Source organism: Ovis aries, chromosome 22, assembly GCF_016772045.2.
Source record: "Ovis aries strain OAR_USU_Benz2616 breed Rambouillet chromosome 22, ARS-UI_Ramb_v3.0, whole genome shotgun sequence".
In the NCBI taxonomy this organism is placed as follows: domain Eukaryota; kingdom Metazoa; phylum Chordata; class Mammalia; order Artiodactyla; family Bovidae; genus Ovis; species Ovis aries.
Window position 1 is genome coordinate 23,835,680 of NC_056075.1, and position 24,720 is coordinate 23,860,399.

General features: G+C 52.8%; 2 protein-coding genes across 10 annotated transcripts in view; one reads left to right on the forward strand and one right to left on the reverse strand.

Annotated features, from left to right (window-relative positions):
- The window catches only part of NEURL1 (neuralized E3 ubiquitin protein ligase 1), a 74,336-nt gene extending 62,027 nt beyond the window's left edge, over positions 1-12,309 (forward strand). For all 4 annotated transcript variants that reach the window (XM_042238537.2, XM_042238538.1, XM_012102873.3 and 1 more), the window contains exons 4-6: positions 6,220-6,909; positions 9,335-9,481; positions 9,980-12,309. In XM_042238537.2, the coding sequence (XP_042094471.1) occupies positions 6,220-6,909; positions 9,335-9,481; positions 9,980-10,218 (1,076 nt within the window). In that variant the 3' untranslated portion in view covers positions 10,219-12,309. The remainder of the gene's footprint in view (positions 1-6,219; positions 6,910-9,334; positions 9,482-9,979) is intronic.
- A 1,137-nt stretch (positions 12,310-13,446) lies between these two features.
- SH3PXD2A (SH3 and PX domains 2A) overlaps positions 13,447-24,720 on the reverse strand; it is a 255,534-nt gene continuing 244,260 nt past the window's right edge. For all 6 annotated transcript variants that reach the window (XM_027960561.3, XM_015103404.4, XM_027960560.3 and 3 more), the window contains one exon: positions 13,447-22,832. In XM_027960561.3, the coding sequence (XP_027816362.1) occupies positions 20,859-22,832 (1,974 nt within the window). In that variant the 3' untranslated portion in view covers positions 13,447-20,858. The remainder of the gene's footprint in view (positions 22,833-24,720) is intronic.

The window sequence follows — 24,720 nt, forward strand, 5'->3', positions numbered from 1 at the left end:
GGTTCCTTGGAGCACTGGGGTTCCACAGAGGCATCTCTGCAGTGGCTGAGTGGTCGGACTCCGTGGTCACCTCCTAGACATCAACCAGAGTTTTCTGTTCCTTTGGACGAACGATTCTATTGCTTGGGGGAAAAATAAAAGTTTGAGACCCACCAGACCAGATGATTCTGGGGATCTATCCATCTCAGATCCCGTGGCTTGAAGAGTCTATAAATCTAAGAATCTATGACTCTGAAGGCTTCTGGAACATTCTGCCCTTTGCTCCATGAGTCTCAGAGGTGTGTTTGTTTTTCCCAGCTTTCCCATGGTTGGGTTTATATGGAGAGGGTGGAGGTGGTGTAGGTTTATATGGGGAGGGTGGAGGTGGTATGGGTCTCAGGGCACTTCCCAGAAGGGTGGAGGAACCCTTTGCCCATCCCAGCCATGCAGCCACCCTCCCGGCTCCTTCCCCTGCCCCGTGCCAGCTGCGAACCAGCAGGAGGATGTTTATGGACACAGTTAATGGGTTGGTGCTCCTTCCAAACAGGGGCCGGCAGAGGTCCGCCAGCAGGCTGGGCGGCTGCAGGCTGACCCGTGGTTAAAGATTATCCAGTGCTGCGGATGTGAGAATCTAAACAAACAGGACTTGGACTGATGGCTGGCCCTGCTTCAAAGGAGCCTCTGCTGTAGCACCCAGGCCCCAGTTACCCCACACTGACTGGCAGCGTGTAGATCTCGGCAGGAGCTGCCCGAGTGCCCTCCGCCTGGCACCTCCCGCTCCTTTGCCTTCCATTCTCCTCACTGGTTTCGCTCAGACTTTTCTCCCCAGGCATTTGCTAATGCAGTTTTCCCACCCGAGTGCCTCTTGCTTCTGTCAGTCCAAATGCTCTTGTCCTTCAGGGCCTGGGTCAAATCTTGTTTCTTCTGAGATGCCATCTCTGACTCACCCTGAAACAGAAGTTCTTAGCCTCAGTTGGGCAGCATTATCCTAACAGGGAGATTTATTCTAAAGAAGAGAAGGCTTAGAGGGGGCCCCAGGGAGTGGGTATGGGACACTTGCATCTATGAAATGAGTTTTTTCCTAACAGTCACAAGTGTCCAAAGATAGGGAATAGATGGCCTTGAGAAGTGATGAGCTTCTTGTCCCCAGGGGCATTCTAGCCAAGGCTAGGTGAGAACTTGGCAGAGATAAACAGATTTCCTTATTCTCCTCTAAGGTCTTGTCTAACCTGATATACTGAGAATTTTCATGACTCCAAGCTTCAAGTCTCCCAAGGGCTCTGGCTCCACAGGGCCTGGGTCCTGGCTGTCTCTCCTTAACCCCTGTCCAGGGCTGGGCACACAGGGCTCAATGGGTAGGTATGCCGGGTGCCTTCCTGAAGAGGGGAAGCCCAGGCCTCCTTGCCCTTTGCAGGGCCTGGCTCTTTCTGCCCTGGCCCAGGGGATCTGCCAAGCCAGCACCAGGTGCCAGATGAGGCAGGAGCTGAAGATGGACAAGTTCTTTCTTGAAAAAGGGGCCACGAGAGGGGAGCCAGGTTTGCAGCTTCTCCTGTGGCCCTGTGCCACCTCTCCCCCATCATAAACAACTCTCAAGTAGGCAGCCGCATGTCCCAGGCCCGGATTAAATAACCTGTTGCTACAGACATGCGGTCATCCCACTGATGGAGGTTGCAGGCTGGCCGTCGGTGCCCCAGGGTGCAGTCCTGGGCTGAGGTGGGGCCATGGTGTTCTCCCTTGGCTTAGGGACCCTGGTCCCTTCCCTGACCCCTGACTTGATGTGGACTCCTTCCACCAGGACCTTTGTTGTCCCCTCTGTAGAGGGTGCCCTGACCCGCTCCTCTAGCTCGGGTTTCATCTATTTCAGGGCCTCGCGCAGACGGGCACGCTGATGGGATGGTTATTTTGGAGCTTGCTGGCGGCTTGCAGCTGCTCCTGACCCCAGGAATGGAGGGGATGGGAGAGGAGACATACTTGGGCTGGGCAGTGGCCCCAGGGGTTCTGTTTTTAGCTGGTTCCCAGCACCTCTTGTACTTTCTCTCCCAACTCCTATGATATTTCAAGCAAGGTCAAAGGAGTCACTTTCTTGCCCCTTCTCCTCTTTCTTTTCCCACTGTTTATCCATCTTTCTCTTCTTTTGTCTCTAATCTCCACTTGAAGCTTCTCCTTCCTGGTCTTTAGTCAGTGAGGTCATTCAGCAATTCTGTCCCAGGTGCTTATCATGACTGATGCAAAGTCCTAGGTTCAAACAGTTGGTTGCCTGGGTGCAGGTGGACCTGACTTTGACAAACTCAACCTGAGCAAATGCTAATAACAGAAGTTATCAAGTATCTAGGTGCCAGGGGCTTTGCACTCTACCTCTGATCCCTTCAACAATATCGCAAAGCAGGTATTATTAGCCCTGATCTCTAGGTGAGTGATCTGGGACTGGAGGAAAGTGGCTCACCCACAGGCCACCAGCCATGTGCTATGTCAGACATTTAAACCCAGGCCTGTATCACTCCAGAGCCCTTGCATATTCTTCTGAGCCAGGTAGCATGGAAACAGTAGCAGTGGCTCATAGCAACCTGGTGATTGTCTTGTGCGAGGCACTCTAGGGCTTCATTCCACTGCGTCTCCTTCACCAGCATCCCTTCCAAAAGGGATTTCAGATTTCATACCAATAAGGAAATGCTGATTTCACCGCTACAGAAGAGAGGCCCAGAAGGCTTAAGCTGTTTATCCGAGGTCATACAGCCAGGAAATGACAGAGTAGGATGGAAACCCAAACTGATGACTTCAGAGTCTTGCACTGAACTGTGTTCCTATCTTGCCTACCAATATATGGATTTTGGCTACAAAAAATCCTAAAACACTCTCAGGTTGCATTATAAGAAGTATAAAGGTACTTCTCAGGAGAGGTGTGATGGCCACACTGTGGCTCAAGCTGGTGAGAGTGTATCTGAGTGTATCCGAGAGTGTACTGAGTCTGGAGCTGTTCATTATCTAAGAGGTGTGAAGGTGTGTGTGGAATTTGAGTATTCCTTGAGGAGAGATGTCTTCAGTGTGGGACTGAGAGGCAGCCCCAGAGGTAGTAGGTATAAATACAGGAAGGTTAAACACACCCTGGAAAGTAAACTGTACAAAGAGCAACACATGAGCTGACAAACAGTGTCGGGTGTGTTTATATGTACACGTTTGGGGGTAGTGATCATTTTATTTAGGTTGATACACAGTTTTAGTATCTAGTACTTTCATCCAAAAATAGCAATTAATTTGTAAACACTACCAGAATATTATCTAGCCGGTTTGTATTTTAAGAGTGTTATTTTGTGTTTGTGGTGGTGGTAGTGGCTCTTGTATTCATTTTTAATTGAAGATATGTAAACACAATTGCAGGATTTAAAGCTTTAGCATGACATCTTGTGTACATGAGAGGAGGGATTTGAAGGAAGATGCCTTGGGTGAATGAGTTGGGTGGCAATTGTTAGGTTAAGGGAATTTATTTTCCTATGGGGTACATGATAATGTCAAAAGGAAGCATTTCTCCTAAACTTGGGCGTAGGCAAACTACTAATCAGTGTAGCTTTGTGTAGTATGCTAGTCTAAACAAGACAATAGGTAATATAATGGAAAAAAAAAAAAACCTTTTATGATGGATTTTGTAAATAGGTTTGTTGTAGGGTAACCTGTTTTCTTGCTGTGATCTTACCACTCAAATGAAGGTAATTTGAATAAATTTTGTGTGGTACAGGATCAATGAACTAATTTTTCCTAAGAGTTCAACAAACAAACAAGAAAGCAACCAGGGAGGTAGATTTCAGTTTAAGATAAGGAAACGTTTTCTTAAAGACAGAGTAGCTCAGCAATGGCCTGAGTTGCCTGGGAGGGAGTATTCAAGCAGAGGAGGACTCCTGTTGGGGCAGAGAGCAGGAGATTGTACATCCAGCCCCATTCAGGAATCTGTTTTGAGGGTCTGCCCAGCTCCATGGGCTCTGGCCTGATTGTCCTGAGTGTGTGGGTTGGCATAGGGTGGAGAGAGCAGCGTGGGGTGTGTATATGTGTGGCCCCCATGACAGCCTTGTTCATGTAAACCCTGGCTGGGCATCTCTGAGCCACTTCTTTCCTCCTTACCCTGCTTCTCCATCCCTTCTCCTCTCTGTCCCCAACCCTCAGGAGTCCCCAGGGGCCAGTCCCTGGAATCCTTGAGGGGTCAAGGGAGCAGGGCTGTTCCCTGGGGTCCAGGTCAGCCCACAGCCCTCCTCAGCCCCCTGTTATTGTCTCCCATGTCTTGCCCTCCTCGCCTCTGCCTCTCTATAGCCCCCCAGCCTCTCTGCACCATTGCTGTCACAGAGTCAATTCCCTGGAATAATCACATTTTCCGGTTGGCTCCCTCCTCCTTACCAAACACGATGTTGGGAAATCCCGACCAGCCAGGCCTCGAGAGGCTTCTCTGGAGAAGCAGGAGACTTGTGGGGAGGGCCCAGCACCCTCTCCTTGCTGGGGCCCAAACAATACTGTTCCTGAATGGGGCAGAGGAGCTGGGGGAGAGCAAAGATAGGGAGGTGTTAGAGAGCAAATCTAGATTCAGCTGGAGCTGAATTCTGGCTTCGCTACCCCTACCAGTCTGTTCCTCCAAGGTTTGCTCCCATGCTGAGCACCCCCGCCATCCTTACTCAGCTCCTGGAGAGAAAGCACAGATCCTCCCTTGGGGAGGCTCAGAGAAAAGCCTCCTGAGAAGGGATTGGTCCATGGTAAGGCCAGCAGTGGCCCCAGCCAAATTTGGGGCCTCCCAAGAAAAGGATCCAGTAAACCTATATGGCTTGAAAGTGGAGGGTGTGGAGTTGGGCGGATCACGCTTTAACCCTGGATCTGCAGCTTGGTTGTCACAGAACATCTCTGAGCTTTATCCGTACAAAGGGAACACCTCTGTGAGATGCTTTCAGGAGGAAATGCAGCAGTAATTCATTGCACCTGATGACTTTTATTACAAATTATAGGACTCCATAAAGCAGACTTAACCAGCCATTAAGAAATTATGGTCTCAGAAACATGGTTATTGGTGTAAAAGGGTATACAGGACACGATAAATAGAAAAATTAGTTTTGAAAAAGTAAATTTGTATAACAGAGTTCTTCACCTGGAGTTAATGGATGCTCTGAAATTATCCACAGAAATTAGGGAGAATGTGCATTTTCCTGAGAAGATAGGCTACAAGTTACATTTTCAAAGAGATTTGTTACCTGTAAAAGTTAATAGTTTAAAACTACTGATATTTATATAGTATGATTCAGTTTTTGTATTAAAAAGAGAAATAACTAAAATATATTCAAAAAAGGCTGGAAACACACATCTAAATATTAATAGTATTTTCTTCTGGATGGCAGGCTGACAGGAGATTCCGTTTTCTCTTTGCTGAACTGTTTTATTTTTATTTATTTATTTTTTTACAAAATACAGTCTGTATTATGTGTATGAATAAAAAGAGAAAGGGTTTGATTTCCAGTTGTTGGTTTTGAAAGGAGGGCTTGGAAAAATTCACTTAGCTTCTCCACCTCAGTGTCCTTCGGTAGAAACAACATCAAAAGCTAATTTTTGCGATAAGATGAGACAATTTGTGCAGAGAGGTATTCTGGAGGGGAGGGTTCCCTCTGGGCTCCCAGAGGCATAGAATATCAACATGCATGCAGGTGTTTACTGCTACCTTCTAAGTGCCAGGTGCTATCCTGGCTGCTAGGATAAAGAATCAGGGCCCAGGAGTTGTTTTTAATCGACTTTTATAAGTGTACCATTTAGAAGTAATCGTGTTTTTAGTTTTGGTGTCTTTCCTGCCTGATGATCCTTTGCTTAAGCAAATGCGTAGTCTGAGGTCCTGCAGAATGTGTGATGTTCTTGTTCAGTGGCTAAGTCGTGTCAGACTCTCTTGAGACCCCCCAGGGACTGTAGCGCGCCAGGTTCCTCTTCCATGGGGATTCTCCAGGCAAGAATACTGGAGTGGGTTGCCATTTCCTTCCCCAGGGTATCTTTCCGTTCCAGGGATCCGACCCAGGGATGCAACCTGTGTCTTGTGCATTGGCAGGCGGATTCCTGACCACTGAGCTACCAGGGAAGCCCCTGTAAAATGTCCGAGCGTTTTCTTTGCTGTTAGAAACCAGATGCGTCTTACTAGTGCCGGCTTTAACGACTAGCGGGAGGAGACTCACAGGCGATGGGACCCGGGGCTGTGGCCCGCCTGACGGTCGCCCTGTCCCCCTACCCCCGCAGACAGCGAGCTGGTGCTCCCAGACTGCCTGCGCCCGCGCTCCTTCACCGCCCTCCGGCGGCCGTCGCTGCGGCGCGAGGCCGACGAAGCGCGCCTCTCCGTGAGCTTGTGTGACCTCAACGTGCCGGGCTCTGACTGCGACGAGGGCGCGCCAGCTGCCGGCTGCCCCATCCCGCAGAACTCGCTCAACTCGCAGCACAGCCGCGCGCTGCCCCCGCAGCTCGACGGCGACCTGCGCTTCCACGCGCTGCGCGCCGGCGCGCACGTCCGCATCCTGGATGAGCAGACGGTGGCGCGCCTGGAGCACGGGCGCGACGAGCGCGCGCTCGTCTTCACCAGCCGGCCGGTGCGCGTGGCTGAGACTATCTTCGTCAAGGTCACGCGCTCGAGCGGCGCGCGGCCCGGCGCGCTGTCCTTAGGTGTCACCACGTGCGACCCCGGCACGCTGAGGCCGGCCGACCTGCCCTTCAGCCCCGAGGCCCTGGTGGACCGCAAGGAGTTCTGGGCCGTGTGCCGCGTGCCCGGGCCCCTGCACAGCGGCGACATCCTCGGCCTTGTGGTCAACGCCGACGGCGAGCTGCACCTCAGCCACAACGGCGCCGCGGCGGGCATGCAGCTGTGTGTGGACGCCTCACAGCCGCTCTGGATGCTCTTCGGCCTGCACGGGTCCATCACACAGATCCGCATCCTTGGTGAGTGCCCAGGCCACGTGCCCTCCTCCCTCGAGGCGCATCCTGAAGCTGGCGCCTCCAGGCCTAGCATCTCGTCTTCCCTGGAGGCCGGGTCTGTCTGGGTAGGGGGGAGCAGCGCCCACCCTGCCCCTTATGGGTTCTAGTCAAAGAGTCACTTTTGCTTAGTCCATGGTTCTCACATTTCACCAGATAAACCCTGGGGAGGGGGAGAAAAGCAGGGAACACTGAGTTTCACACTCAGAACCGGTTTCACCTACATTCCCACGTACATAAACAACTCTCATACACATTGCCCAGTGGCCATTTAAAAATGGGGGGAAAAACTGTTTCCACTAGCAATGAACGTTTTGAGGTTGTTTCCATTTATCAAAAAAAAAAAAAAAAGGGAACGAAGACCTCTGCATCTAAGGACGGTTGTGTGTCTAAATAAGATAGAGAGGGCAGTGTGTCAGCAGCCAGGTATCTCAGAAGAGCAGTGCCTGGATTGGGGGCTTTTGGAGAATCCCCGGGCCTTGGAGGAAATGGGGCTGCAGATGTCTGGGCCTTGCTGGCTTTGAATGGACAGAGTTTGAATGGACTGGGTGTCGTGGATTTGTATAAGCCATATTTCACAGAGCGCTCTGCAGGATGCTGGGTGGTGTCCCTCAGTTGTGTCAGATTCTTAAATCCTACCTCCGGAAATTTTGATTCTGTAGATTTCAAATTAGGTCCTGGGCATCTAAAGTTTTTCTTCCTTAGCAAATTTGGTTAGACAAGTTTGGAGACCCCTGGGCCTCATAGCCCCCAGCCTAGACCTCACCCCAGGAGACTTCGTAGACATGATAAAGTGTGTATGTGAGTAAGCATGAGTAACACCGTGAGACTGGCGTACTGTGTCTAGGCACTTGTGAGTAAATGCATGTGTATTTGTGTATGCAGTGCTGTTGGTAACTGTGAGAGTGTATGAGAGTTTTGTGAAATCAGGTAAAATCAGTGGAGACTTCCTCCTCTGGAAAAAGACCAAGTGAAGATGGAGTGTAAAGTGAATTGAAAAAAGAATGAAAAGAAATGGGACTAGGGTGCTAAGAAATTAGGATTAAGGGAAGATAAGTTAGGGAAGAGTGAAAAGAAATCAGGCTAGATAAAAAGACATTAGAAAGGAAAGAAATTGGCTTAAAAATTCAAGGTGGAATAAAAAGAAACCAGGTGTGCAGAAAAAAAAAATCAGGCTGAAGTACAAAGATATTTGGCTACAGTCACCAGGAGACACTGCTCCTCAGATAAAGGATATTACATAAGGGCAAGATAGTCTCTTACATCAGCACCATCTAATAATAGTTAAGTAGCTTTTCAGTAAAGCTTCTGTTGCTCAAAGAGGCTTACTAGACTAGAGCAAAGGAGAAGCTTAAAAAACAAACAAAAACCCCAGGACTTAAATGTCCCGAGAGGGAAGTAGGCCAAGGTGGGCATTGAAGATTAATCATTCAGAATTTAATATATGCTAAACAGTGTGCTCCTGAGCTGTTTGGAGAATTGAACATCTTGACTAGCAAAGTGGTGATAGAGGATCCTGACTCTAAAGGAAAAACAAATCAGTAACAATGTATGGAAGGATGATTATTTACTTCATAGAAGAATGCTTTGGTTTGTTGAAGGCCTAAGTGAACTAAGAATGAAAAGATATTTCCTTCACCCTAAAACTATAGCCGATTTCATGCTTCATGGTGAAACATTAGAAACATTATCATTAAAATCAAGAATGTGATAGAGATGCCATATAGTATCATTCTGAAAATGCTAACCAGTGCAATTAAGCAAGAAAAGCAAATAGGTATAAATTTCTGAAAGAAGGAGATGATAGTTCACTTAAAATGTGTTAACACTACTAAGAGAAATCCTGTGGAAAGCTAATAAATATTCTTAGAAACAGTGACTATTAAATGAATTAGATTGAATAAATTAGACTGAATAACTACTAATAAAAAACATCTCATTGAGCACTTACTTGTGTGTAGGGCATTATGTTAGGGCCTGTGGGAAAGTCACAGGTGAGTCAGGCTTTCTGCTCTCAGGAAGCTCAGGGTTTAAATAGGGAAACATTACGAAGTTACATTCTTGGGCAAAGAATAATTTCCCAGGCTCTGTGCTTGCTTATCTGCATGCATGGTGTGTATGACTGGTCAGTGCTGGATAGAGATGTGGGGTGGGGGGAGTCAAGGCTGGCTGGAGGAAGGGACTGAGGAGAGCCCCAAGAGACTCCCTGGACAGTTAGCACTTTAGGGCAAAGGCTCAGTTGGTCTCTGAGCCTAGTGGCTGGGCTGTGTGGTCAGGCTGCATCACCTGTTTCTCTCCTGGGAACCTAATAGAGGATAGAAACTCGAGCTTTCCCCCAGTGGGCCTCTGAGTGTCTAGGTCCCACCTTCCTTCCTTCCCTTCCTTTCTGCAGGCTCTACCATCCTGGCAGAGCGGGGCATCCCATCACTCCCCTGCTCCCCCGCCTCCACACCAACCTCCCCCAGCACCCTGGGCATCCGCCTCTCTGACCCCTCGCTCGGCACCTGCAGCTCTGGCCCTCTGGGGAGCTCTGCTGGAGGTAAGTAGGCTGGCCCCTTCGGTTCCATGTGACCGTGTCAGCCCTTCCACCCCGAGGGACCTGCCCTCCACCCTGGCTGAGGCAGGTCTGCAGACGGGGCCCTGGCGGAGCTGGAGATGGGCCCAGTGAACCCAGGTTGAGTGGTGATTCCTGGGCTGGGTCCTGTCCTGTCTCTTAGCTGGATGGCTTTCTCCAGAGGACTTCTTGAGCACAAAGAACCCCAGAGAGTAGCTCAGTGGGGCCTCCCCCAGTGGGTTTTGGGCCTCCATCCTTCCTGCCTCTTCTCATTGCTTCACAGACACCCTGGCCCCTGGTCTGGGCACAGAGGGGTCGGAAGTGGGGCTGTCCAGAGTGCATCCTTTTTCTTCTTGTGCCCAGGAGGTGGGTGGCAAGGTAGACAGGCTGATCCCAATCCATGGAGGAGGAGAGGCCAGGGCTTTCTTCATGAACCTGGGACCAGGTTCGTGCCTCCCCCTCACTGCTGTCCCGTGTCCCCAGGGACAGCCCCCAACTCACCAGTGAGTCTGCCTGAATCACCAGTGACCCCAGGCGGGGGCCCGTGGAGCGATGAGTGCACCATCTGCTATGAGCACTCGGTGGACACGGTCATCTACACGTGTGGCCATATGTGCCTCTGCTATGCCTGTGGCCTGCGCCTCAAGAAGGCTCTGCACGCCTGCTGCCCCATCTGCCGCCGGCCCATCAAGGACATCATCAAGACCTACCGCAGCTCCTAGCCGTCACGGACCCACCCAGTCCCCAGCTTCCTCCGACTCCGGCCCGGCTCCAGCTGAGGCGCAAGTCAGCAGGGCCCCTTGTCTTCTTCCTCATTTTGGAAATTCTTTCCCCTTCTCATTAAACTTGGGAAACAGCCCCTGAGGTCTGGGGAGGAAGGGGTGTCAGGCTGGGAGATGGGGGCAGAAGCAAGTCGCAGCTCTTCCCTGCAGGCTGAGGGGCTAAAGCACAGGGGTCTTAGCCTGTCCTGGTCCTTTCCTGCCTGGGGTAGATTCCCAGGAGGTCTCTTTAGCCTATGTGGCACCTTTGTGAACATTAGAAAGTGTGTCCCATCCTCTGGGCAGATGTGTCCCTGAGCCCAGACACGCGGCCTCGCTAGTGGAGTGTGGACCTGGATTTCAGCCTCCGTTTTCTCCCTCAGCCAGCTGCCCTTGAGCAGTGCACAGCCTGGGCTGCTGCCCTGCTCTCTCACTTTCCCCCACTGTCTCCTTCCTTCTTTCCCTGCCCCTTGGGCCTGGCAGCCAAGGGTGAGACTGCCAGTGGATCCCTCTCATCCCAGGAGGGCTGCCGCCTCTGTGCTGTGCCTGTCTTCCACTCACCTTGTATGGGTGGACAGACAGGCCACAGAAGCCTCTGGGTTCTGGGTTGCTAGCCCCCTGACCTGGTTGAGGCGTGGAGGGCCCCTTCCTGGTCATGGCCTGTTTGCCTCAGTGGGCTCGGGGATGCTCTTGCCTGGGGGCATCCCCTTGGCGTGGGCTGGAGAGCAGGGTAGGTCTTCTGTCAGGCTTTAGCATCCCTGGGAGAGGCCAGGATCCTGGGTTGGGAGTAGAGGACTTCCTGGAGTAAGAATGGCTTTTTTTTTTCCCCTGTATTTTTATTTATTTATTTATTGGGTTTGTAGGGGTTAGTTTGGGCAGGGGGAGTGAATTGCCACCCCCCAGACTCCTATAAAGGCTGCCCTAGTAGATGGAGTGCCTGGTTGGAGGGCCAGCAGAGGTTGTCATCACTTAAACTCTGCCCTAAACTCCAGCACACGAGTCCATAGCCATCTCTGCTTGCCATGAAATAGGACTCCATAAAAAGGGGCCGAGTCGGGACGCCTTCTGGCAACTTGTGTCCACTTTCTAGAGAGGGCAGCAGAGCCTCTGCAGTGCCCTGGGACTAGCAGATCACCCGGAGCCACAGAATGCCCTTCTTCTTGGGCTGGAGCCTGGGTATCTTAACTGGCTCATACACATCGGGAGGCCCGAGTTCCCCACTCTGTAAGGACATGGAAAGGTCTGGGCAGGCTGGGGGAGGGAAAGCCAGCTGGTCTCGTCATTGTAGGCACTCTCTCCCCCAGGAGAGAGAAGGGACGGGTCCCAGCACCTCCAGTTTCTTGGTCCTGATTTTGGAGTGGGGGAGGACCCCCGGCTGCTCTTAGGGTATAGTCATCTCAGCCCTGCACGCCTGTCCTGGTAGGCCATGGGCTGGGGCCACCTCTCGGAGTCCTGGCAAGTCTCCCTGAACCTCCAGCCCTCTGTCCCCTCAGATGGCTTTTTTTTACACCCAGTGGAGACTGCTTTGTTATGTGGCCTGCAGAGCATGGGATTCTAGACCTGGCCACTGACCAGCTGTGTGGTCTTGGCCAGGTCACAGTTGCTCTGAGTCTCAGCTGCCACCTCTGTAAAATGATTGTTGCGGGTGTGGGAAGACTTTTTTGTGACTCTCAGGGGGCTCTTTGGTGGTGGCTGCTATGGGGTGGGGTGGTGGGAAGCACAGGGAGGGGGGTCACGATGCCAGGCTGGCCCTGTGTGTACCTGCCTTGCAGGGCACCTTTGGGAAGTCACCATTCTGCCATGGGTCTCTGCTCCCCACTAACCCCATAGACCTCTTCTGTGGGAGTGGGGTGAGATGGGGCTGGTGGTGGCCCCAAGCAGTCAGGGCGCCCATCCCAGAGGCAAGGGAAGTTCCTAAGTGCAGGGGCTGCGTGGCCTGAGGGTCAGGGAGATAAAGCCATCCATCCCATTGTCTCTGTTAGTGTGAAGGTAGCTGTTGCCTCCTTTGTGAGCTTGGATCACCGTGATTGTGAATAAAGGTGATTTCGTACCAGCCTGAGGGCTGTGCTGTGCAGTATGGAGGGCTGGGGAGGGAGGAAGGGCGGGCTGGTGTGTGTGTGGCGGGGGCGGGTGGTGATGGTGATGGAGGTGTGGAGGAAGAGGGCCAGGTGTCCTGCTTCGGAGGGGAGCCAACAATCAGAAAAGACTCCCTGGAGACAGCCGGGGAGGGGGAGGTGGCTGGAGCATGGTCTGGGGCTTGTACAACAGAGGCCAGAATGCCAGGCGAGCCTCGCTGTAAGCCAAGAAGGAGAAGCCACTGCCCTTCCGTGACTGCAGGTCTCTGGATCTGTCAAGAGCAGGAGCTGCAGAAGTCCATGAAGCTCTGAAAGGCTGAGCTGGATCTGAACCTGTGTGTAACCTTTGTAGAGGGGTGGCGCCACCTAGGGGCTAAAGGGAGGATGGCAGGGGCTGTGCTGAGCTCCCCAGAACTGAGCCTGCCCATCCCTCCCCCCAAGCCCAGACTTCTTGCCTCTGGCTGGGAGTTCAGCTGCGCGCCCACTGGTGGGTGCAGAGGCTAATGCCAAATGAGTGGCACAGCTAGTTAGAAAGGGAGGCCTCTGGCTAGGGACCTTTGGAAAAATTTCCCAAGTGGGCTGAGTACATCTAGGTGGCTGTGAAAGCTGGAGTGCCAGAGCGGGTCCAGGCATGATGTGGGGACCTAGCTCATTTGGCAGCCTGAGCCTCAGAGGGGCACGGGATGCTTGCCTTCCTGCCCTCTCTCCTGGGAGGATGCTCTGGCTGGCCAGCCTCTGCCTGGCCTTGAACGGCCATGGGCCACTTCCTACACCAGGACTGCTCAGCCCTGCTTACTGAAGTCCAGCAAAAGTAGGGGAGGGTCAGGGGCTCAAGCTGAGGAGCCATGGAAACCCACTGGCTGTGGTCTTGGTGGCGCCAAGGTCTGTACCTCTAAAAGCCTGGGCCACTGGCCAGAAAGCCTTCCAAAGGTGGGGGAAGGCTGGGGAGCTTGAGCATGCTTCCCACCAGCAAGGGTGGGAGCTTACATGTTTCCCCCACCCAGTGTCCTCAGCGGGCCCGGACCCTGAAGTTCATGCCTCATTTGGGCGTAATGTGACTTTTGCCACTCGGCTGGATGTTTTATCTGGTGGCAGGGAGAATCAGGAGGTGATTCTGTTCAGTTAAAAAGGCAAAAACTTTATTTAGTTTTTGGGGAAATACAAGATGCATGTAAACATAAAATACAAAACAAAACAACCCAAATCTTACAGTCTAGAAGCATGCCAAGACAGAATATTCTCTGCAGACCGAAGAGTCCCGTCAGAATGATAAAGGACACCTGGAAAGTGGCAGGTCAAGGGGCTGGGTCCTTTCCCCAAGGACACTGCATTTTTGTGATGAGAACAGCTGAAAAAAAAACCCACTATTAAAAATATTAGGAACATGGAGACAGTTTAGCACCACCATTGAGCCTGGAAATTTTTTTAGCACTCAAACTGCACTGAATTCAATATCCTTTTCTTCAGTTTCTCTGAGGGGAGAAAGGGGAATGATCTCCTTCAGCCCCACAGGTCCCACTAGGAGCTGGGAGAGGTTGCGTGGACACTGTGAGGAACGCCCCAAAGACATCCAGCTAGCTTACATGCAACCATGCAGTCCACAAACCCATGCTTCACAAACCTGCCACTCACACCCGCCTGGTTCAGAAGTCGCCTTCCTGCAGATTTCCTATAAACTGACAGTGAAACCCTTTTCCCATCCTGTGTCCTGGATTTAAAGAAAACCTGTTACAGAGACCAAGCTGCAGATCCAAGAATGGAGGCTCTGTTTACCTTTCTTTCTCTGAAATGCTCAAGAGCAGTATGCCTTGCTCACAGGCTACTAACATGATGACTGCATTGCACCATCTTCTGAGTCACACTAGTGAGGCAGGCTCAGCAAACTGAAACACCATAGACATCGTTAGGTACTCAAGAATAACTGGCGTCAACAGAAGAGCAAATGAGGTTGCCCTCCTCCCACATATGCTGGATGGTGTCTGGACCCCGAGGTTTCAGTCTGGGGATGGTGGGTCCCTACTGCATGAACCATTCTGCTTACTGGTCTCTGGTTCAAGTAATTTGAGAGGCCAGTTCTGGATTGGACAAAGACAGGTGGGCAAAACCAGCTTGGAAACTAAGAGATGGAGGAATGTTCTCCAAAGATTGGTTTGTTGCTGGCAACTTTGGCTTTCTACAAAGTAAATCAGTGACCGTTGAGAACATGCTGGCGACCCAGCTTGTGGTCCAGCAACTAGCAGTTTTTCCTGTCAGCTTCTTCTACAGCCAAATCTTGAGACTTTCCCAGCCTATTCTGGCTGGGCCCTTGGGTGTTGAATCGTTTCCTCCCTACTGGCTCGCTTTTTTCTGAAACACTCAGAATTCATTTCTTCCTTCTTTCTAATAAAGACAAAACTCCAGACTCTAAATCCTGACTCAACCTCCTCACTCTTTTCCCTTTCTGCCTAGCAGACATCCTCTACTGGGAGTTGCCTTCCCGGGGAAGGGATGGAAAACCCCAGCCACCCCAGTCTGTCTCACACATTCATCTCGCCGACATGCCTCTCACTTACTTCCAACGTGCTCGATCCATACTTTTGCTTTAAAACGATAATTTTTTCTTTCTCTTTCTTGCCTCCTGAGGTCCAGCCCATTAGCCAGGATGGAAATGAGAGCAAAGGAGGGACCTTCATCACAGGGACCTATTCTCTAAGGCCACTAAGTTCTGAGACGGGAGAGGAAGCTGATTGTCAAGTGCAAACTCAAGATTAGAAAGATAGGATTGGGGAAGGCGGGGATAGCATGGTAAAACCAACTTTACATGCAGGTTGGGATCAAGGCCCAGAAAGGCAAAGCCCTCCACCCAGTCTATAAACACCAATGCGCCCAACTTCCGGCCTGAGGACCCAGGTGCAGGACAAAACGGGGAGGGACTTTATTATCAGTGGGGCCGTTCCTCCTGAAATGAAGCTATAGGTCATGACCCTGTTCTGTCACTGGCTGTGGTCACACGGAACTTGAGAACCAGAGGCCACCCCCAGCCAGAGACTGGGGGCAAGACCCCGTGAAGTGTTCAGCTGGGGCCGGCAGTCTAGATCAGGGATGATGTGCCTACACAGGCAGGTGATAGAATTCTCACCCCGACCAGCCTGACCCACCCTCAGCCACACAAGAACTGAGGGCAAGCAGCTCGCAGGACATGGGGGTTCCCGCAGTGGTGACATGCACGGCAGAGGCTGGGAGGCAGCCTGCTAGACACGTGTTTGCAGGTGGTGGCCCTGTCTGAACCCCTCAGCACTTCCACACCCAGCGGCGCCTCCTTTCCACATCTTCATTTTGGAGCCCGGGACAATGGCCTAGGCTGCTTCTGCTAGATCTGTTAATGCCAGTGTGAAGTTTCCAACTAAATAATAAAATAATTACAAAAAAAAAAAAAAAAAAAGACACATTGCACTCTCCAGCCAGAATTATGTGTGTGAATAACACATACACTTGCTGCCAGAAGCTGTGAGTCCCGTGGGGCCTGCCCAATGCCAAGGACTTGTTCAATGGAGACAGCTTGCCCAGTATCTCTTTCCTCTAACCCCATGTTATTTAGTTCAAGTGGGAAATGACCAACACTCGCACATATGCATTCTCGTGTGCGCATGCACGCGCGCGCGCACACACACACACACACACACCACATGCACAATGCACTTACTCAACAACACACAGCCCTCAAAAAAGTGAGGGAATCTTAATTCTTTAGCAATGTGGATGGTTCTCTTTCCAGAGAGCACTGCATCGTCTCGAAAATTGGACCTATAGACGTATCCACTCCAAGGAGACACACCCACCCATAGGGGCACAGTCCCACTCTGGGCACCAGATCCATATTTGTACAGAAATTCATCAAATGGGTTGGAGCAGCAAGTGTACAGTACTGGAGGGGGAAGGGATGAGCCAGCGAGGTTGCACCTGTCACCCTGAGGGGCAGAGCTCCCAGGGCTTGGACCCAGAGACTTCCCATCCTGCCCTCTCTACCAGCACCTGGGTAGGAGGTGGCAGCTTGGTACCTGTTGGGGGAAGTTATGTCCGCAGGGACCTCCGCAGGCTTCTCCAACACATTTTTTCGAGATCTTCTGGGGACTGTTGGGGTGTTGAGCAGAGGCAGGATCATGCCTCACTCAGGCTGAAGTCATTGAGATGAATGGGTGGCCCCGGCTCAGCGCCAGGCCCAGCTGCAGACTTGTGGGAACTGGTGTCACCGGAGGATGCTAGGCTCAAGGCACCCACATACCCCCCCTGAAGGATTTGGTTACACTGAGGGTTCCTGCTCATAAAACTGAACTTGAGGTTACATAGTTTTAGAAAGACTCAAACATACATCAAAAGGATCATGGCCCAAATATCAAGAGATTGGGGTGAGAGAGGGCTGCTGAGGGTGATTTTTAGGACAGGTCTTTCTGAGCAGCTGGCTGAAAAAGAACGGAAATGAAAACAAGGAGCGGTTCCTGGAGGTCCTTGCTGTGCGCCGAGGGCTGGGGCCCTGGGAGGCCGAGTGCCCCATGCCACTTCCCTGAATCCCTTTCTTCTGGGTGGACAACACCCAGCAGAAGGGGCTGCCCTCTGGCAGAGACCCCTGCCATCTTGCCAGGGAAGGGGGAGGAGGGATAAAAAAATATCAATACCCAGGTCACCTGTTGGCTCCACTGCTGACTCCTTCCAAGAGCCCCACCTCCCCTAGCAACACATGGGGCTGCTGGCCCTCCCCGGCACTGTCCTACAAGCCCTGGCACCCCTCTTGATAATATTGCACTTTTCCTGTCTCTCAGATTGTTTTCATTTTCGATTGAGAATGCAAAGTATTTGGAGGGGGAGGGGAAGTGAGTAACCTTATAAAATTATATATTAGTTAAATACAAAAAACAGGAAAAGTAGGGGTTACTTTTTCTTTTCTTCCTTAAAAACAAAAAAACAAACTACCAAACCAAGGTCTAAACTTAAATAGTTCTACACCTATTCTGCAAATACTAGTAATATGAAAATAATGCTTGACCGAAATTCCCTTGTCTTTTTTTTTTTTCCTTAGATGATAAAAGTAGTAACATGCCTTGCTGAGGAAAGCAATGGATATAAAATGCCTGTAAAATATGCTGCTCTAACATCTGAAAGTGATTAAAACGATTCTATATAATGCCTTCGTCAAGATGGAGAACAGTGGAGGAAGAAAGAGGGGCCTATGGGGCCAGGCTTGGGGGTGGAGGGGGCCGAGGGCTGGCGAGGGGGCCCGGTCACAGCTGGCACACCTGCAGTTCAGGTTGTCCCTTCCACGCCCTCTTGCTGCCCTTGGGGTCCCTTGCCCTAGTGGGAATAGCATGGTGGGTGCCAGAGATCCCAGCCAGGCCCCTGTTACAAAGTGGGAGAGAGATGAAGACATCTTTTTCCCTTGTGATTAAGTCTTTAAACTGAAAGAAAAAGCACCAAAGGATGCATCTTCAGGCATTATATAAACCTCAATAATGACCTCAGAAGGGCTCATTATGATTAAAGTTGCAGTATACAGCAATACAACGTCATTTCACATTTTCAATTGCAACTAATGGAAAACTAGGTTTGGACACTGCTGAGATTTTTTTTTTTTTCCTTTTTTAGTCCGATCTGGTTTTCCTCCAGATGGGTCAGAGCCCCAGGCCCCTCCCCTCCTCTACCTGCTGCCAGCAGTACCCTCCAACATCACAAAGCAGCTCAGTAGCTCTAGGGAAAAGCCCTCTTGCCCTGGGCAGGGCTAGGAGTCCAGGGGCGCAAGCCCTGGCATCCCCTGGCCACGACTGAGAGGGACTGGCATGCACCCTTCTTGTTTCAAGTATTAATATTCTCTTTGGGTTTGCAGGGTTTGTGCTGTGCTGTGAGTCGGGGTGATGGCGAGGGGCAAGGGGTGAAGATGGGGCATGGCAATCCCTGTTCACTGCCCAAATCTCCATGCTGTCACTAGGTGGCAGCACTCTCCACTTTTCCTGGATGCCTGAGCAACCCCCAGCCATCCTTGGGGCTGGATGTCCCAATGTAAACATGATGACCACACTATAAACTCTCACGGGGGTGGGGAGGTCTGCCGTTAACTATGTGATTTTCGGAAAGCTAATTCCTGTCTTTGGGCTGCAGTTAACAGGAGGGTATGGCATGAAGTGATCCCGAAGGTCACTTATAATGGCTCTATTACTTAAGAGCACTGGAGATTAAGGAGACGGGGTCCTTGGCAGGGCTAGGAGAGCCCCACAGGGCAGTACAGTGGAAGAGGAAGGGCAGGGAAAGGCAGGCTCTAGGGAGCACTGTGCTCCAGTCCAACTGAGATGCTCTGTGCTTGGCAGATGGGTCCTGCACTCCTTCCTGGCCTGGCTGGCATTGAACTGGCTCAGTGCAGACATTGAGGAGTGAAGCCGCTTGAGCCCTCCCCCTGGAAGATAGCTACGTGGAAGGTCCTTTAACCCGACAGTCACTCTACTTTTAAATTTTATTTTAAATAATCATAAATTACTTTTTTTCTTTTAATAAATATGTGCTGCTTAAAAATGAGAAAAGTATATACTGCATCTTTAAGTAATGCACTTTGCTCTCTGGGTTTCTTTCCATTCCACCTTATTAAAGTGCATTAATTAAAAAATAATGAACCACTTCTTTATCATTATTGTTCAAATAAGTCCAAATAATATTAATATAAAGACACTACAATACTACCATTAGTACTGCAATCTAGCAGATAACTCAACATCCTGCTCTATTTAATACTGTCCAGCAGAAGAAAATAACTAATTTTAATTTTAAACAAACAAAAGGAAGCAAAATCTCACCACGGCCCTTTCAACAAAGAACGGGAGCAGTTTGCTAGAGCTGCCAGGCATCAGTGTATGGTGAGGAAGGGGGAGGTGGGGCAGCTGGGGGCTGAGGGCACGAGGCACAGGCCCCGGGCTGTTTTTTCCAGCAACATACACTGCCTGGGTGGGGAGCAAGGGCAGAGGGAGGGCCTTTCCTCCTCGGTCCAGGATCTGGCAGCTAAATCAGTGGCTGTGAAGCCTGATTTGTCCACAATCAAAGGCACGTGTGGAAATCTACTTCCAGCAAAGAATGAGTCCTCAGGGAGGCCAGTGTGGTCTCTGAAACGTCAACTGAAAGATACCACCCAGAGCTGAGAGGGACTTCACGTTCTCCCTTCTCGCTTCACAGGGGCGCTGCCCCTGGGGAAGCCCGGGTTGGCTCCAGGCCCAGGAATCTTCGTCTTCTCGGGCATTGCTTGCAGGCCACAGGATGGCTGGTGGTGTCTGCCCAGCAGGATCCCCTCAGCCCAGGGTGGGGCGACCGCTGCTTCTCCACTGCCTACTTGTGAGGCTTTGGGCCCTGCCTGGGCCGGAGAATGTACGCTGTTCTCCTGAACGCCACCCTCCTCCCTGGGGAGGGTCCTGCCCTGCCGAGGTGGCGCAAGAACTGAGAGAGCAGCATCTTTGCTTCACCACGTCCGGAGCTGGGGCTTCTCCCACCTGAAATCCCTCTGGCCAGCGCCGGTGCCGTCCACACAGTGGAAACCAAATGAAGCGACTTCGGCTTGTGGAGAGGAAGAATGCAAAGCACAAACCAACCAACCTCCCCACAAGAGTACGACAGAAACGCCACCTTCTCCCCATCCTGTCCCATGAGGCTAACTGCCCTTGGGCCCCCAAATAACCCCTAAAATAAGACCAAAAACCCAAGGCCTGACATAGAAGCCCCAAAGTAACACACCTCTCCCAAAACATGCAAAGGAATTGCCCACCCAGAAATACCCAAAAGAAAGTCTGTGTAGACTGACGAGACCGACGGCTCTGCCCGCCCTCTGTGAGCTCTGGAGCTGGTGGTCCTCCACGGCATGCCCTGGGCAGGTGGGCACTCTTCCCAAGGCCAGTGGCAGTGACGGCTAAGAAAGGGGATCCTTGCTGGCACCTGGGCAACTGCCTTTTCTTCCGCAGACATGGACGGAAGCCCGGCCCAGGGACAGCCTGAGCTCACAAGAGATGTCTCCAAGCCCCAGGGCCAGTGGTATCTCCTACCACACCCACCTGTGGCGGGTGGTGGTCCCTGGGAAACCAGGATAATTCACAAATACAGGTTAGGACGATACAAGGGCCACTCTGGAGGCCAAGCTAACAGCCACTGAGACCAGGCTAGGCAGGGGCAGGGCACGGGAAGCCCCTACAACCACATCTTTTCCAGATTGGCAGCCAAGGCACAGATTGGGTTTCCCACACGGCCTGTCCCAAATGGTGCCGAGTCCATCAGCAAAGTCCCCAGCGTGCACGCTTGAGGCTCAGCTTTCTCACCCCTGACCCCAGGCCTAGGGCACCCCTGCCCATTCCCCTTCCCTGCTCAATGTGGGTCCCTGCCAGGCCCCACCTTCTAGCTGGGGTCTTTGAGGCCACACATTCTGCAGGCTTCATGTTGTCCTCCCCACCCCCTCCCATTTCCCCTTTCCCTTTTGTCTTATTCCGGCTCACCCACACCAAGGCTGGAAAGACCCACGCCCCCCTCCCCTCCCCATTAGTTCTTTTTCTCCAGGTAGTTGGAGGGCACCCAGCCTTTGAAGGGCTTCACCCCGTCCAGGATCTGACAGTACCACCAGCCATTGGGGTTCCTCTCCAGGACCTCCATGGACACGCCCTCCTGGAAGCCCGCAGTCTCGTCGTCCCCTTCATAGTCCGCGATCGAGACGTACACATCTTTGAGGTTGTTGTGGATGAACTGGGACTTCTCAATGGGCTTGGGGCGCACAGGGGACACGGGGATACCATTGCGCTGAGTGGGCAGCAGGGGGGGCTCCGAGCCCTGGCTGGCAGCACGTTCAGCCAGGCGGCCCTTGGCCTCTGCGGCTGCAGAGCGGGCGGCGCTGAAGGAGGAGTTCCGGCGGACGCCTCGGAGGCTGTCGGTGGCTGTGAGCGACTCGTTCCTCCTCAGGGCACAGGACAGGTTGCTGTCCTTGGGTGGCGGGGACACGAACACCGACTGGGGCCTGACAGCCACCTGCCGCACGCCGTTCCTCATCTTCACCGCCCCGGCGCCCGAGGTCTTGATGAAGCCCCCGGGCGGCTTGGAGGGGATGGGCGGCGTGGCCCTCTTGCTCTGGTTGACGGTGTTGAGCGCTTGGACGCGCTTCTCGATTTTTTCCAGGCTGTCTGACTTGCCCTCGTTCTGCTTGCTCTTGGGGGCCACTGTGTCCGTCTCTTTGCCAGGCGGGTCGGATGGCTCTTTCTCGCCGAGCACCAGATAGTGGGCGGGGGCCCAGCCCTCCAGCTCCCCAAACCTCACGTACCACCAGCCGCTTTCCAGCTTTTCAAGCACCTGTACCTCCACGCCCGCGGGGAAGCTGATCTCCGAGTCCTGGACCTTCTGGTAGGCACTGCATGTGGTGTAGGAGGTGGCCTGCCCTTCCCGCCCCTTCTTGGTGGGACAGGGGGGCGAGGCAGCAGGGAGGGTGATGAGGTCAGCCGAGCCTCTCCTGGACCCCTCGCTGGGACCCTCGAAGGCTGTCTGGGGGGGCAGCTCGGAATCCTCGCTCTTGGAGCCCTTGAGGCCGCCCCGGAGCTGGCCCGTGGGCCGCAGCTGGCGCCGTAAAGTGCTGATGTCCATCCTCTCTTGACTCTGGGACTCTGCGCGGTTCAGGAACGGCTTGGGCCGCACTGAAGGCTTGGCCCGGGCACATGAGGTCAGCCCAACCTTTGGGTCGGCATCCTTCTTCGCCCCGACCTTGGGAGTGCCACGGATGCCCGCGTCCGAGGCGGAACGGGGCTTCAGGTCCCCGCTGTTCTTGGACAAGGATGAGGAGGAGGAGGAGGAGGAGGAGGAGCAGGTGGTGTTGATGGTGATGGACGAGGAAAAGGAGGCCGAGGAGTGGTTCTTCCCCAGTTCTGCCTGGGCGTTCTTCTCTGCCTTGAGCTTCAGAAGCGAGGATGATTTGGGGGAGTCCGATTTGGGGGAATTTTTCCTGGCAAGGGACAGTGGGGAGCCCCCTGGGGAGTCGCTGTCTCGGGAGGAGCGTCTGGCTGACAGGCCGTCCTCTACACATGGCCGGAAGCCCTCGTTCTCGTAGATGGTCTCCTCCTCCAGGGCCACGTCCTCTGTGGATCCGCCCACCTTGAAGCGGGCGCGCTGCAGTGAGGAGGCGGGCGAGGGCCTGCGGGGCTGGGTGGGCCGCCTGTCTCCTGAGCCACTGTCCTCCGTGGGCTCTTCACTCAGCTCCGGCTCTGAGTCGAAGCCAAAGGCAGGGATGTCGTATTCGGGCTCCTCGTACTTGAGCCTCAGAGGGGAGTCCTGGCTCTCGTTGGGACCGGCTGGACCCTCGTCGGCCTCCTTGGGCTTGCTGGGTGGCGCTGGCGGGGGCACCTTGGGCCGTGTCAGAGTGCTCGTGCGGCGGCTCAGGTTGGGCTTCTTGCGCTTATCGATGTAGGACGCGGGGGCCCAGCCCTCCTTCTCACCAATCTGCACGTACCACCAGCCACCTGAGTTCTTGTCAATGACCTGGGGGAAGGGGCAGGCAGGCCAGTGAGGTGGGGGACTCGCTGGCGCCTGACCGTGTGTGGGCTAGGCCCTGACACTAGGCTCTAGAAGACAGTATCTCCACTTCCTGGACAAGCTAACACCACTAAGTGGCGCAGGACCCAACGAAGTGATGGGCTGGCATTCAAACCCAGGTCTCTGTCATCTCCAGGGTGGGGGATTCCCTTTCTCCAAAGCCCCCGCCCCTGTTCTTCCAAGTCTCCGTCAACACCCTGGTGGAGCTGGCCTCCTGCACAGACCCTCACTTCCCTTCCTGCTGAGCCGCTATGCTTAGAAGATGCCCTGTTCTCAGTCCCTACAAAACCCCACTAGCCAGGGACCCATCTGTACAGAAGATTGCCACTGGACCACTCCCATCCCCCAATCACCCATGCATTTCTGGCCCTCCCTTGGGGTCCCTGGAAAGGGTCTCTCAGGGCAGAAGAGAACAGGAGGGTGCAGGTGAGTGGAACTCAAAGGTAAAGCCTGAGACCAGATCTCCCTGGTTTCCCCACTGCACATGGTCATTTCACACTACTGAAATCCCACCACTGAGGAGATCTCTGAGTTGGTTTCCCATGGGAAGGTTGGGGCTCTCAGTCATTCCCACATGAGTATAAACTCACTCAAGAAGCTTGTTTCTAAACTGCTACTTGAGACTGGAGAAAGGCCAGGAGTGTGCTTGCCGGCTGTACCAAGGGCTTTCCATGTGTGCAGGCTCCGCATTCCAGGATACAGGGGCCAGCTGCACTCATTTTCTATAAGGGCACTGAGCATCCCAGGATCTGGGTCTTGGAACCAACCCCCCGTGGATCCCAAGGGACAACTGTAATTTTGAACTGTGGAACACTCCTGGAAGAAGGGTCCCAGGGAGAAGGAGGGAGGCTTGAGAGCACTGGCTGTAGGGGAAGAGGGGCAAGCGAGGAAGGAGGAGAGTGCTTCTGAGGCCAGCTCTCGGCAAACCCTGCCCTGCCTTGGGTCCTACATTTCATCCCTCGCTCTGCCCACTCCACACTCAAAATGCCTGCTTGTGTAGATCCTAAGAATGTCAATTCTCTTACACCATGAACTCTGTAGGCTCTTCTGGAAGCACAGGCACCACTGAGAGGATGATTTCTCTTGGAAATTTAGTTCTAAGTTCTAGGCATGTGATTTAAAACATCCACTTTGGGGATATCACCTCCTCAATAGGTAGAGACGGCCCAATTACTCTTCTGATGGTTTTACAGGAAGTATTGGATTTAACTCTATTACTACACAGAGCCACCCAAGAGAAATGGCTGAGTCACGGATCTTCTCTGGCCCCTGGAATGCCATGTGTAGGGCTGGCCACAGAGCGGGGTCTCAGAAATGCTAGGAGACGGGCTGGGAGGGAGCAGGAAAGGGCCTATGACCCATCTCTAGAGAGAACTCATCAAAACCTGGGGGAACAAATGCTAGAGGATGGACTGGGAGGGAGCAGGAAAGGGCCTACGACCCGTCTGCAGACAAAGCTCATTAACGCCTGGGGGAGAAGTGCCTAAATCAAAGCTCAGAGGTGCCTGTGGTGTGGACATGGTCAGAACTGGGGTCCTCAGTACCTTACTGTGGCTGCCTGCTCCACACTCTCCCAACAACAGCACTTCCTAATGTAGGTCTTGTGGAACCCTGGCCCCCAGGTGCTCCTGGGTGAGGAAGCTAGGCGGTCTGGTCTAGTCCTGTCCCCTCTTAGAGACACACACAGTGACACCCCCATATCTAGGTTCTGAGAAGTTCTGCAATTAACACAACAAAGCTGGCTAGGTTTTGTTTAACTCACTCTCCTCCAAAGTCATTCGACTCCAGAAGCCCTTTGTTTCAAGGCATCTCCGTCACAGGCTCCTGTGTTGAG